This window comes from Bos grunniens, chromosome 14 (assembly GCF_055505025.1).
Source record: "Bos grunniens cultivar Pamir isolate PY7600 chromosome 14, Bosgru_T2T1.0, whole genome shotgun sequence".
In the NCBI taxonomy this organism is placed as follows: domain Eukaryota; kingdom Metazoa; phylum Chordata; class Mammalia; order Artiodactyla; family Bovidae; genus Bos; species Bos grunniens.
Genome location: NC_141178.1, coordinates 9,173,486 through 9,188,841, shown reverse-complemented (window position 1 = coordinate 9,188,841; position 15,356 = coordinate 9,173,486). Strand labels below are relative to the sequence as shown.

Here is a 15,356-nt window from a genome sequence, read left to right as displayed (position 1 = left end):
ATGAACTCATTTTAGAAGGCCACCATTACCCTGATGCCAAAACTGGAAAAGACATCACAAAAAAGGAAAATTACAGGTCAATATCAAAGATGAACATAGATGAAAAATTTCTGAACAAAATTCCAGCAAACAGAATCCAATGACACATTAAAAACATCATGCACCATGATTAATTAGGGTTTAATCCTATGGATACTTCAATACATGCAAATCAATCAATGTTACACACCATATTAACAAATTGAAACATAAAAATCACATGATATTCTCTACAGATGCAGAAGAAGCTTTTTACATTATTCAGCACCCATTTGTGATAACAGTTCTTCAGAAAATGGGCATAGATGGAACCTATGTCAACCTAATAAAGCCCATATATGAGAAACCCACAGCAAATATTATTCTCAATGGTGAAAAGCTGAAAGCATTTTCTCTAAGATCAGGAACAAGTCAAGAGTGCCCACTGTCACCATTATTTTTCAATATAGCTTTGGAAGTCCTAGCCATGGCAATCAGAGAAGAAAAAGAAATAAAAGGAATCTAGATGAAAAAAGAAGTAAAACTCTCACTGTTTACAGATGACATGGTACTATACATAGCAAACCCTAAAGACCCTATCAGAAAATTACTAGAGGTTATCAATGAATTTAATAAAGTCACAGGATACAAAATCAATACACAGAAATCCCTTGCATTCCTATATACGAACAATGATAAATCAGAAAGAAAAATTAAGGAATCAATTCCATTCACTATTGCAACACATAAAATAAAAGACCAAGGAATATACCTATCTAAGGAGACAAAAGACCTGTATGCAGAAAATTAAGACACTGGTGAAAAAAAATTAGAGATGACACAAACGGATGGAGAGATATACCATGTTCTTAGACTGGGAGAATAAATATTGTGAAAATGACTATACTAACCAAAGTAATTTAGATTCAATGCAAACTCTATCAAATTAACATTGACATTTTTCACAGCACTAGAACAATAACATTTACAATTTCTATGGAAACATAGAAAGACTCCAAAGAGCCAAAGCAATCTTGAGGAAGAACAATGGAGCTAGGGGAATCAATTTTCCTGACATTAGACTGTACTCTACAGCTATAGTGATCAAGACAATATGGTACTCACATGTCCGAATACCTCTCAGAATCCTTCTCTCTGTCATACATCTTGGCTGAGCAATGCGTGTGCCACCAGGAAACACCAGGAAGGAGTCAGAATGATTGGCCAAAGACAACCTGGAAAGTAATACTATCACCATAAAACCTAAGACTGTGAGACATGTGGCAGAGCAGTTCTCCTGGATTCCTTTACCCTACTGCTCTCCACTCAGGCGTCCCTTCCTAATAAAGTCCCTTGCATTGTCAGAAAAAATGATAAAAGAGGATGATACTGACACAAAAACAGAAATATAGACCAGTGGAGAAATGACAGCCTCTTCCAGAAGTCATGCTGGGAATACTGGACAATACTGCTGCTGCTGCTGCTGCTAAATCGCTCCAGTCACGTCCGACTCTGTGCGACCCCATAGACAGCAGCCCACCAGGCCCCACCGTCCCTGGGATTCTCCAGGCAAGAACACTGGAGTGGGTTGCCATTTCCTTCTCCAATGCATGAAAGTGAAAAGTGAAAGTGAAGTCGCTCAGTTGTGTCCAACTCTTAGCGACCCCATGGACTGCAGCCTACCAGGCTCCTCCATCCGTGGGCTTTTCCAGGCAAGAGTACTGGAGTGGGTTGCCATTGCCTTCTCTGACTGGACAAGTGTAAGTACATGTAAAACAATGAAGTTGGAACACTTCCTAATACTGTACACAAAAATAAACTCAAAATGCATTAAAGACCTAAATGTAAGACCAAAAATCTATACAACTCTTAGAGGAAAACATAGGCAGAACACTCTTCGACATAAATCACAGCAAGATCCTCTTTGAACCACTTCCTAAAGTAATGAAAACAAAAATAAACACAAACAAATGGGACTAATTTAACTCAAAAGCCTTTGCACAGCAAAGGAAATCATAAACAAGATGAAAAGACAATCCTCAGAATTGGAGAAAATAGTTGGAAATGAAATAGCTGACAAAGGATTAATCTCCAAAACATATAAGCAGCTCATGCAGCAAGCTCAATATCAGAAAAACAAACAATCCAATCTAAAAATGGGCAGACATTTTAAACAGATATTTCTCTGAAAAAGACATACAGCTGGCCAGCAAACACAGGAAAAAAAATGCTCAACATCACTCATTATTAGAGAAATGCAAACCGAAAGTACAATGAGGTATTACCTTACACTAGTCAAAAATGCCATCATAAAAAAATCTACAAAAAATAAATGTTGGAGAGGATGTGGAAAAAAGGCAAACTTCTTTCCTTGTTAGTGGGAAAGTAAATTGATATGGCCACTATGGAGACCATTATGAAGATTTTTTTACAAACTAAGAATAAAAATATTATAAGATCCAGAGATTCCACTACTGGGCATATACCCTGAGAAAACCATAATTCAAAATGGCTCATGTACCCCAGTAATCATTGCAGCAGAATTTACAACAGCTAGGACATGGAAACAACCTGTCCATCAACAGATAAATGGATAAAGATGTTTCAGTACAATGGAATATTACTTAACCATAAAAAGGAACAAATCTGAGTCAGCTCTAGTGAGGTGGATGAACCTACAGCCTGTTAAACAGAGTGAAGTAAGTCAGAAAGAAAGGAACAAATATCAGATATTAATGCATATACATGGGATCTGAAAAAACTATAAATTATTAGCCTATTTGCAGGGCATGAATAGAGATGGAGACATAGAGAAGAGACTTGGGGACAAAGAGTCCACAAGGAGAAGGAGAGGGTGAAGGAGAGGGTGGGATGAACTGAGACAGTAGCATTGAAACATTATATACATTAATATATGCAAAATAGATATCTAGTGGGAAGCTGCTGTATAACACAGGAAGGTCACACTTGTGCCCTGTGACAACCAGGGGTGGTGGGATGGGTTGGAGAGTGGGAGGAAGGTTCAAGAAAGAGGGGACATAGGTACCCTTATAGCTGATTCACATTGTTGTATGGCAGAAAGCAACACAGCATTCTAAAGCAATGATCCTCCAATTAAAAATAAATTGTAGATATTTCTTTATTTTATTTTATTTTTAAACTTTACAATATTATATTGGTTCTGCCATATATCGAAATGAATCCACCACAGGCATACATGTGTTCCCCATCCTGAACCCTCCTCCCTCCTCCCTCCCCATACCATCCCTCTGGGTCGTCCCAGTGCATATTTTTATAAATTAAATTATATAAATGTGTGTGTGTGTGTGTGTGTGTTAGTCACTCAGTCGTGTCCAACTCTTTGCAACTCCATGGACTGTAGCCCGCCAGGCTTCTATGTCCATGGGATTCTCCAGGCAAGAATACTGGAGTGGATTGCCATTCCCTTCTCCTGCAGATCTTCCAGACCCAGGGATCAAATCCTGGTCTCCTGCATCATAGGCAGATTCTTTACCATTTGAGCTACAGGGAGGCATACATATATATATATATATATATATATATATATATATATATATATATATACATACACACACATACATACATATATACACACACCACATAACCGACCCATTTCACTACAGGGTAATTACCTGAGAGAAATAAAAATATATGTTCACACACACACACACACACACACAGTCCAGAAACACAGAAACAAATCCACACTCCACCAGACTCCCTGTGGCAGAAGTTAATGGAAAGGCAAAGTGAAAAAGTGCAGTCTTTTATATAGAGATGCTGCCAACTGCTAATTCAATCCTCAAAAACACTCTATTTAAAATCTGTAAATTGTTGGTTGATGTGTTTGATTCAAAAGTATGCCATAATTTTCCACTATTTTCTCATTTAATGTAATAATATTACAAATAAAACTGTGAATATTTTTGGTCATTTTCAATAGAATTCTCTTTTCTAGGATTGCTATAAAAAGAATTAAGGTAGCTTACTACTAATGATGCATAAGGCTCTCTTTTTTATTTATTAGGGTATAGTTGGTTTACAATGTTGTGTTAGTTTCTGCTGTATCACAAACTGAATCAGCCTGTAAGTATACATTATTTTGCCAATAAAGTTCCATCTAGTCACAGCTATGGTTTTCCCAGTAGTCATGTATGGATGTGAGAGTTGGACTATAAAGAAAGCTGAGTGCCGAAGAATTGATGCTTTTGATCTGTGGTGTTAGAGAAGACTCTTGAGAGTCCATTGGACTGCAAGGAGATCCAACCAGTCCATCCTAAAGGAAATCAGTCCTGAATATTCATTGGAAGGACTGATGCTGAAGCTGAAACTCCAATACTTTGTCCACCTGATGCGAAGAACTGACCCATTGGAAAAGACCCTGATGCCGGGAAAGATTGTAGGTGGGAGGAGAAGGGGATGACAGAGGATGAGATGTTTGGATGGCATCATTGACTCAATGGATATGAGTTTGAGTAAGCTCTGGGAGTTGGTGATGGACAGGGAGGCCTGGCGTGCTGCTGTCCATGAGATCGCAGAGTCAGACACAACTGAGCGACAGAACTGAACTAAACTGAACTTTTACATATATCCCCACCCTCTGGGATCTCCATCCCACCCATCCAGATCACCACAGTGCCCTTAGCTGAGCACCCTGAGCTACATACACAGCAGGTTCCCACTTGGCTTTCCGCCTTACACACGGTAGGGTATCTATGTCAGTCTCACAACCCATCTGACGTCATTGTCTGCCCCATCGTGTTCACATGTCCAGTCTCTGCATCTGCATCTCTGTTCCTGCCCTGAAGATAAGTTGATCTGCACCATTTTTCTACATTCCACATATATACATTATTCTATGATATTTGGTTTTCTCTTTCTGCATATTTCACTCCTTATGACAGTCTCTAGGTCAATCCATATCTCTACAAATGACACAGTTTTGTTCTTTTTTATAGCTGAATGATATAGCATTGCATATATATATATATGTATACATATATATAGTTTTTCATTTGCTAAGTCATGTCCAACTCCGTGACCCCACGGATGGCAGCATGCCAAGCTTCCCTATCCTTCACTATCTCCCTGAGTTTACTCAAACTCATGTTAGTTTGAGTTAGTGATGCCATCTCATCCTCTGACACTTCCTTGACATCTCTCCCCTTCCATTATGATAATGTCCTCCCCCTTATGTGATTAATAAGTTTCTTATGACCTTTATCATGGGATTATCAATAGCTTCTTAAATAACTTTGCATCCTCTCAGTTTTTCTATTTCCATGTGCCACTTCATATATATCACCTTAAAAAAGTCCTGTTCCTTCATCAGCCTGGTTAATTTTGGCCTCTTGGACGGCCTATAAAATACTATTCCTTTAAGTCTCAGTTCACATTTCGGCTCTGCTGTAACTCTTCTGTATTAACCCAGTCAAAATTAAATGTTTCAGCTTCCACTCCTCTCCAGTGCCAAGTTCTTACTTTCACTTCCGTTATGTTGTATCGTGCCCCACATAACAGTTACTGTGTCTGTGTCTGCTTGCTGCACAGATATTAGTGTCTGAAGAGGATAAGTACTTCTTTATTCATCTCTGCATTTCCACATAACACCTAGTATTGTACCTTGGTAGAAGCTCAGTAATATTGAGATTTAAAAGGAGTATTATTAAATTAGGCACCAGCATAAATAATCCTCCAAAGTCTCTCAGAGTAAAGAACTTGAAGGAGGAGTACATAGATAATTGCATATGACATGATACATATGATACATACAATATGTACATATGTACATATGATAAATGCCATAATAGAGCTAAGCAGAGTCTACTCATGAAATAGTTCATCCATTTGTGTGAGGGAGAAAATACCGAATGTTCTCGCATTGACACATTTCTCTAAAACAAGCATAATAAAAACTGATGCTAGTAGAATCCATATTTTATAGTATAATTTAATCTGTTCCTTTATTGTTATGTTGTTGGCCACTCAGTCGTGTCTGACTCTTTGCAGCCCGATGATGGACTGTAGCCCACCAGGCTCCTTTGCCCATGGAAATCTCCAGGCCAGAATACTGGAGTGGGTTGCCTTTCCCTTCTCCAGGGGATCTTCCTAACCCAGGGATCGAATTCTGGTCTCTCACATCGCAGGCAGCTTCTTTACCACCTGAGCTGCCAGAGAAGTCTGTTCCTAGCAATATATTATTAACATAACATTCTTCTCAATGTAACTCATTTAAAAAAACAAATCATTTTTTTTTTAAACAAAGTATTTAGAATGAATATGGTCACCATTTGGAGAAGGAAATGGCAACCCACTCTGGTATTCTTGGCTGGGAAATCCCATGAACAGAAGAGCCTAGGGAGCTATGGTCCATGGGACTGTAAAGACTTGGACATGACTAAGCAACTCAGCACATGGTCACTATTAATATGTTTATCCTATGTCAATGAAGCATCTGTTTCTTGGAAATTAATGCTGGCTTTCCATATATGTTATATATAGTCACATTTCTACTAGCTGTTTCTTGATGATCTTAACTTCTATAATCAATTTATAATGGAAATTGGGAATTCACAAACCATTCAAGTGATAACATTTTTTAAAAAGTTCTTAAACAGCACATCAATCAAAACTTGATATAATTCCATTTCTGTTCTTATAAAAACATTTTACATTTTCATGTCTTAAGACTTTGAAAAAAATTATAGTTTGTAAATAAGTAAAAACTGTTTGTAAAATGTAAGTCTCAAATGGCTAAAACTATCTTCTGCAAATGAAACTATTAAAGCTTATTTTGTAACATGTGTTTAAGCCAAGAGAGCAATTTTAGGTCAAACTTCTACTTACCCAGTCAATTTTATCCACATTCCAATATCTTTTTAAATCTCGAAACTGTATTAGCATTCCCTTCAGTCCCACAACAATAATACTCGCAAGAACACACTACAAATAAAAAACAAGCTGATGAAGATGCAAGATAAATATTTTAATCTAAATTTAAAAGAATCAAGGTATTTTATGTCATTGTTTTTTAAATACTTACTAGAGAAAATTTATCATCATTTAGAAGATTAAAGTAATATTCATTTTGTTTAGAACTAACTTATTATTGTACTTTAAGAACATAATATCAATTCTAGAAAAGTCACAGGGTAAATGTTATTCCATTCTCAAAAAAAGGAGGAAATAAAAAGAAAAGTAGTGAATTATAAGGGTGAATGTGATAAGACTGAATGTCCTCAATTTTATAATAATTATTCATTGCCATTTGTTTGCAATTTATTGCAAACATTCAGTATACCATGTATTTCTTTAATCATCTTGAGTATAAATTCTCTGGTTGCATCAGAATATATTTATAAGTCTCTTGAGAAATAAACTTGATTATTGGAAGATCCTCTCATGAAAATGATTTATTCTTATTACATGAATGAAGAATTAGAACAAGAACTCTCTCTGGATCCCTGAAGACCAGTATCTTGCTGTAGTGCCCCAGGCTTGTGAAAAGCAAGGCAGATACCTGTACTAATGTTCTGAGTCACTTTGTATAAAGATGTATCAAGGGTGGCAAGAAATATTTTGTTCCCTACTCTCTTGCCCAGCACGCATTTTCTAAGAGTCTAAATTTTATAAAATTCTTCCAAAGTCTATTTATTATAACAGAGATTGCTTAGTTCTACCTTCCAACTGAATACAGAATAAATCTAATTAAATGAGAACAGCCATGGTACTCTCCCATACCTTACCCATCAGTGTGGGCTCTTCTACCTCTCCTCTATACAACCATTACTTATGTCACATACCTTTTCAGATTTAGGATCATTGAGGCTGTTCTTCAAAGAAATGTTTAAAATGGAATGATTCTCATTAATGTTAAAATTTAAAATTAAATAATAAAAAGTATTACTTACCATGGGCAGCCAGTAAAGCAAAGGCCCTATTGTATAGATGACTATCAGGACAAAAATGCAAGATATTAGACAAGCCACCTGTAAAATACAAGACCGGCAGAAAAAGAAATCCTTGAATTTTTTTGTTATTCCTAAGTTATAGGGGGAGAAAGATAATTCTTAGTTCTTCCTGATAAAAAGAAACAAAATGTTGGTACGTGATTGTTAAGTTATATAGACTGTTGTTATCTGTATTTTGTAGTTGAAGGAACCCAAACGTGACAGCTGACAAACTAGTACGATCAAATTAAGTCAGCAATGCGAGAAAAGCAATTCTACACAAAGAAATAGGACACCATCGACTATTATCACACACCACAATTTTTTGTTGTTTGTTTAATGGTGAAAATGACACTTCAATTGTACTTAAGACTACTGTTGTTCAGCCTGACCTCCCTTCTCATTTCTTAGTTATGTGGGTAATAACTGAGTACACACAGCTTTAGAGGTTTTCTGGGCTGATGACAAATTTCCATGGAAGCCTTTGTGCTCTTCTTAGGAGTCTTTCATTACTATGAAACGGGTATATGGGATTATGGAAGCAGTCTCTGCAGTGAAACAAACTTAATTTTATTAACCTTAAAAAATCATTAGTATTGTGTTTTAACCAACTCAATATGTTGACAAAAGGCAATTCAAAACAGCTCACTTCTAACTAAGCTCCACTGATGGAGAACCAGTTTCACATAAACAAATGTTCATGTCTTAATAGAAACATTTAGCCAATCTGTCAGCCTACTAAGAGAAAAGAGGCTTTCACAGGACCAAAAAAATACCTAAAATATCCTTATGGAGGAATCAAATGAAATGGAAGCCTATTGGAGTGGTTAAAAATAAATATATAGACAAATAATCAATAGTAAGGTCTCAGAGCAACTTGAGTTCTCAGACACTGCTAGTGGGACTTAAGATATGGTGCAGCCACTTCCAAAAAAAGTTTGCAGTTTCTCATGAAGTACTGCCTGACCTCAAACTACCTAAGAGAAATGAAAACATATGCCTATCAAAGTACATGTAAATATTTATAACAGCTTTATTCCTAAACACCAAAAATATAAGAATTAAATTGTTTACCAATTGGTGAACAGATAAATTCTGGTATATCACTACAATAGAATACTACTCAATAATAAAGAGAATAGACTATTGACACATGTAACAGCATGATGAAACTCAAAATCATAAAACAGAAAGAAACTGATACAAGCTCCTTCCATATTTAGTGGAACTCCTCTACAGCATTCAGTTCAGTTCAGTTCAGTCACTCAGCTGTGTCTGATTCTTTGCAACCCCATGAACCACGCACACCAGGCCTCCCTGTCCATCACCTACTCCTGAAGTTTACCCAAACTCATGTCCACTGAGTCGGTGATGCCATCCAACCATCTCATCCTCTGTCGTCCCCTTCTTCTCCTATCCTCAATCTTTCCCAGCATCAGGGTCTTTTGAAATGAGTCAGCTCTTCACATCGGGTGGCCAAAGTATTGGACTTTCAGCTTCAGCATCAGTTGTTCCAATGAATATTCAGGACTTATTTCCTTTAGATTGGACTGGTTGGATCTCCTTGCAGGCCAAGGGACTCTCCAGAGTCTTCTCCAGCACCACAGTTCAAAAGCATCAATTCTTCGGTGCTCAGCTTTCTTTATGGTCCAACTCTCACATCCATACATGACCACTGGAAAAACCATAGCTCTGACTAGATGGACCTTTGTTGGCAAAGTAATGTCTCTGCTTTTTAATATGCTGTCTAGGTTGGTCATAGCTTTTCTTCCAAGGAACAAGCATATTAATTTCATGGCTGCAGTCACCATCTGCAGTGATTCTGGAACCCCCAAAACTAACTGTTTGTCTCACTGTTTCCACTGTTTCCCCATCTATTTCCCATGAAGTGATGGGACCAGATGCCATGATCTTAGTTTTCTGAATGTTGAGCTTTAAGCCATCTTTTTCACTCTCCACTTTCACTTTCATCAAGAGGCTCTTTAGTTCTTCGCTTTCTGCCATAAGGGTGGTGTCATCTGCATATCTGAGGTTATTGATACTTCTCCCGGCAATCTTGATTCCAGCTTCTGCTTAATCCAGCCCGGCATTTCACATGATGTACTCTGTATATAAGTGAAGCAAGGAGGTTGACAATATGCAGCCTTGATATACTCCTTTCCCGATTTGGAAACAGTCTGTTGTTCCATGTCCAGTTCTAACTGTTGCTTGCTGATCTGCAAACAGATTTCTCAGAAGGCAGGTCAGGTGGTCTGGTAGTCCCATCTCTTTCAGAATTTTCCACACTTATTTGTGATCAACACAGTCAAAGGCTTAGGCGTAGTCAAAAAAGAAGAAGTAGATGTTTTTCTGGAACTCTCTTGCTTTTTCGATGATCCAGCAGATGACAGCAATTTGATTTCTGGTTCCTCTGCCTTTTCTAAATCCAGCTTGAACTTCTGTAAGTTCATGGTTCACGAACTATTGAAGCCTGGCTTGGAGAATTTTGAGCATGACTTTACTAGCATGTGAGATGAGTGCAATTGTGCAGTAGTTTGAGCATTCTTTGGCATTGCCTTTCTTAGGGACTGGAATGAAAACTGACCTTTTCTAGCCCTGTGGCCACTGCTGAGTTTTCCAAATTTGCAGGCATATTGAGCGCAGCACTTTCACAGGATCATCTTTCAGTTCAGTTCAGTTCAGTCGCTCAGTCGTGTCCGACTCTTTGCAACCCCATGAATCGCAGCACGCCAGGCCTCCCTGTCCATCACCAACTCCTGGAGTTCACCCAGACTCACGTCCATCGAGTCAGTGATGCCATCCAGCCATCTCATCCTCTGTCGCCCCCTTCTCCTCCTGCCCCCAATCCCTCCCAGCATCAGAGTCTTTTCCAATGAGTCAACTCTTTGCATGAGGTGGCCAAAGTACTGGAGTTTCAGCTTTAGCATCATTCCTTCCAAAGAAATCCCAGGGCTGATCTCCTTCAGAATGGACTGGTTGGATCTCCTTGCAGTCCAAGGACTCTCAAGAGTCTTCTCCAACACCACAGTTCAAAAGCATCAATTCTTCAGTGCTCGGCCTTCTTCACAGTCCAACTCATACATCCATACACGACCACAGGAAAAACCATAGCCTTGACTAGACGGACCTTTGTTGACAAAGTAATGTCTCTGCTTTTCAATATGCTATCTAGGTTGGTCATAACTTTCCTTCCAAGGAGTAAGCATCTTTTAATTTCATGGCTGCAGTCACCATCTGCAATGATTTTGGAGCCCCAAAAAATAAAGTCTGACACTGTTTCCAATGTTTCCCCATCTATTTGCCACGAAGTGATGGGACCGGATGCCATGATCTTCATTTTCTGAATGCTGAGCTTTAAGCCATCTTTTTCACTCTCCACTTTCACTTTCATCAAGAGGCTTTTTAGTTCCTCTTCACTTTCTGCCATAAGGGTGGTGTCATCTGCATATCTGAGGTTATTGATATTTCTCCCAGCAATCTTGATTCCAGCTTGTGGTTCTTCCAATCCAGTGTTTCTCATGATGTACTCTGCATGTAAGTTAAATAAGCAGGGTGACAATATACAGCCTTGATGTACTCCTTTTCCTATTTGAAACCACTCTGTTGTTCCATGTCCAGTTCTAACTGTTGCTTCCTGACCTGCATACAGATTTCTCAAGAGGCAGGTCAGGTGGTCTGGTATTCCCATCTCTTTCAGAATTTTCCACAGTTTATTGTGATCCACACAGTCAAAGGCTTTGGCATAGTCAATAAAGCAGAAATAGATGTTTTTCTGGAACTCTCTTGCTTTTTCCATGATCCAATGGATGTTGGCAATTTGATCTGACAGAATGTGGTCCAATGGAGAAGGGAATGGCAAACCACTTCAGTATTCTTGCCTTGAGAACCCCATGAACAGTATGAAAAGGCAAATGATAGGATACTGAAAGAGGAACTCCCCAGGTCAGTAGGTGCCCAATATGCTACTGGAGATCAGTGGAGAAATAACTCCACTGATTTATGAATGAATGAAGGGATGGAGCCAAAGCAAAAACAATACCCAGCTGTGGATGTGACTGCTGATAGAAGCAAGGTCCGATGCTGTAAAGAACAATACTGCATAGGAACCTGGAATGCCAGGTCCATGAATCAAGGCAAAATGGAAGTGGTCAAACAAGAGATGGCAAGAGTGAATGTCGACATTCTAGGAATCAGCAAACTAAAATGGACTGGAATGGGTGAATTTAACTTAGATGACCATTATATCTACTACTGCACTAGGAATCCCTCAGAAGAAATGGAGTAGCCATCATGGTCAACAAAAGAGTCCGAAATGCAGTACTTGGATGCAATCTCAAAAACGACAGAATGATCTCTGTTCGTTTCCAAGGCATCATCTTTAGGCTTTGAAATAGCTCAACTGGAATTCCATCACCTGCACTAGCTTTGTTCGTACTGATGCTTCCTAAAGCCCACTTGACTTCACATTCCAGGATGCCTGGCTCTAGGTGAGTGATCACACCATCATGATTATCTGGGTCATGAAGATCTTTTTTGTACATTCTTCTGTGTATTCCTGCCATGTCTTCTTAATATCTTCTGCTCCTGTTAGGTCTATACCATTTCTGTCCTTTATTGAGCTCATCTTTGCATGAAATGTTCCCTTGGTATCTCTAATTTTCTTGAAGAGATCTCTAGTCTTTCCCATTCTATTGTTTTCCTCTATTTCTTTGCATTGATCACTGAGGAAGGCTTTCTTATCTTTCCTTGCTATTCTTTGGAATTCTGCCTTCAATGTATATATCTTTCCTTTTCTCCTTGCTTTTCAGTTCTTTTTTTCTCAGCTATTTGTAAGGCCTCCTCAGACATCCATTTTGCCTTTTTGCATTTCTATTTCCTGGGGATGGTCTTGATCACTGCCTCCTATAAAACATCACAAACCTCCCACCATAGTTCTTCAGGCATTCTGTCTATCAAATCTAATCCCTTAACTCTATTTCTCACTTCCACTCTATAATCGCAAGTGATTTCATTTAGGTCATACCTGAATGGTCTAGTGGTTTCCCCTACTTTCTTTAAGTCTGAATTTGGCAGTAAGGACTTCATAATCTGAGCCACAGTCAGCTCCCAGTCTTGTTTTTGCTGACTGTATAGAGCTTCTCCATCTTTGGCTGCAAAGAATATAATCAATCTGATTTCAGTGCTGACCATCTGGTGATGTCCATGTGTAGCGTCTTCTCTTGTGTTGTTGGAAGAGGGTGTTTTCTATGACCAGTGTGTTCTCTTGGCAGAAGTCTGTTAGCCTTTGCCCTGCTTCATTCTGTACTCCAAGGCCAAATTTGCCTGTTACACCAGGTGTTTCTTGACTTCCTACTTTTGCATTCCAGTCACCTATAACGAAAAGGACATCCTTTTTTGGGTGTTAGTTCTAAAACGTCTTGTAGGTCTTCATAGAACTGTTCAACTTCAGCTTCTTCAGCATTACTAGTCAGAGACTTGCATTACTGTGATATTGAATGGTTTGCCTTGGAAAACGAAAGAGATCATTGTCATTTTTGAGATTGCGTCCAAGTACTGCATATCAGACTTTTGTTGACTAGGAGGGCTACTCCATTTCTTCTAACAGATTCTTGCACACAGTAGTAGATATAATGGTCATCTGTATTATATTTGGCCATTCCAGTCCATTTTATTCACTGATTTCCAAAGTGTTGATGTTCACTCTTCTCATCTCCTGTTTGACCACTTCCAATTTGCCTTGATTCATGGACCTAACTTTCCAGGTTCCTATGCAGTATTGCTCTTTACAGCATCATACCTTGCTTCCATCACCAGTCACATCCACAACTGGGTGTTGTTTTTGCTTTGGCTTCATCTCTTCATTCTTTCTGGAGTTATTTTTCCATCAATCTCTGGTAGCATATTGGGCACTTACTGACCTGGGGAGTTCATCTTTCAGTGTCCTATCTTTTTATCTTTTCATACCATTCATGGCGTTCTCAAGGCAAGAATACCGAAATCATTTGTTATTCCCTTCTCCAGTGGACAATGTTTTGTTAGAACTCTCCACCATGACCCGTCCGTCTTGGGTGGCCCTACACATCATGGCTCATAGTTTCACTGAGTTAGACAAGGCTGTATTCCATGTGATCAGTTTGGTTAGTTTTCTGTGATTGTGGTTTTCATTCTGTCTGCCTTCTGATGGATAAGGATAAGAGGCTTATGGAAGCTTCCTGATGGGAGAGACTGACTGAGGGGGGAACTGGGTCTTGTTCTGATGGGCAGGGCCATGGTTCAGTTCAGTTCAGTTGTTCAGTCGTGTCTGACTCTTTGTGACCCCATGAATCGCAGCACGCCAGGCCTCCCTGTCTATCACCAACTCCCGGAGTTCACTCAGACTGAAGTCCATCGAGTCAGTGATGCCATCCAGCCATCTCATCCTCTGTCGTCCCCTTCTCTTCCTACCCCCAATCCCTCCCAGCATCAGAGTCTTTTCCAATGAGTCAACTTTTTGCATGAGGTGGCCAAAGTACTGGAGTTTCAGCTTTAGCATCATTCCTTCCAAAGAAAGGGCCATGGTTAGTAAATCTTTAATCCAATTTTCTGTTGATGGTCATGGCTGTGTTCCCTCCCTGTTTTTGACCTGAGGCCAAACTATGGGTGATTATTTTAATCATACTCAATGACTGGAGAACCCTGCCCCACTGCTTGACTGTAAACTAAAGTGCATTTTTTCAGCTGATGGAGAGATAATTTTTCCCTGCTCACCTGTGAATAGAAGAGATTAATATACCCTTTTTAAAGGCTGGCCATACCTTTGGAGATGTTTTGCAAGACTGAAGACCCTTTCACTTTACTTCCCCACTGCCTCTCCCTCTCTATTCTGCCTTCTGACTTTTCTTCCTCACTGCTTCCTTCTCTCTGATCTATAAAACAAACTGGCATCAAGACCCCAGTAAGATGGTTATTCTGAGGTGCTAGCCTGCCATCTTCTCGGTCTGCAGGCTCCCCACTTAAAGTCTCCTCCCTGTCTCGACACCATGTCTCTCAGGTTCATTGGCCTGTCATGAGGTGAGCAGAGAGAGCTTGGACTCAGTAACACTTGTGCATTTTGTTTGTTTGGGTTTTGAAAACATGGCCTTTGCCATACTGTTTTTAAAAGTAAACTCTCATGATTCAGGTTACATCCTCTACCAGTCTTTTATGGGGAGGCCTCTTGAATCTTAGTTATTTGAATCACTATTCATATACATTTTTAATTTAGGTCATACCTGAATGGTCTAGTGGTGTTTCCTACTTTCTTCAATTTAAGTCTGAATTTGGCAATAAGGAGTTCATGATCTAAGCCACAGTCAGCTCCCAGTCTTGTTTTTCCTGACTGTTCAGAGC

At 39.1% G+C, this 15,356-nt stretch overlaps 1 protein-coding gene across 15 annotated transcripts in view; it reads right to left on the bottom strand.

Moving 5' to 3' along the window:
• The window catches only part of SLC26A7 (solute carrier family 26 member 7), a 184,819-nt gene that overhangs the window by 51,378 nt on the left and 118,085 nt on the right, over positions 1 to 15,356 (bottom strand). For 13 of the 15 annotated variants that reach the window (XR_015140475.1, XM_086335892.1, XM_086335891.1 and 10 more), the window contains 2 exons: positions 7,950 to 8,027; positions 6,886 to 6,981 (listed from right to left, as the gene is read on the bottom strand). The exons of the other annotated variants lie outside the window; for them this stretch is intronic. Coding sequence is in view for 12 of the 13 variants with exons in the window: in XM_086335892.1 (XP_086192018.1) it covers positions 6,886 to 6,981; positions 7,950 to 8,027 (174 nt within the window). In the remaining variant the exon portion in view is untranslated. The remainder of the gene's footprint in view (positions 1 to 6,885; positions 6,982 to 7,949; positions 8,028 to 15,356) is intronic. 15 annotated transcript variants of the gene reach the window in all.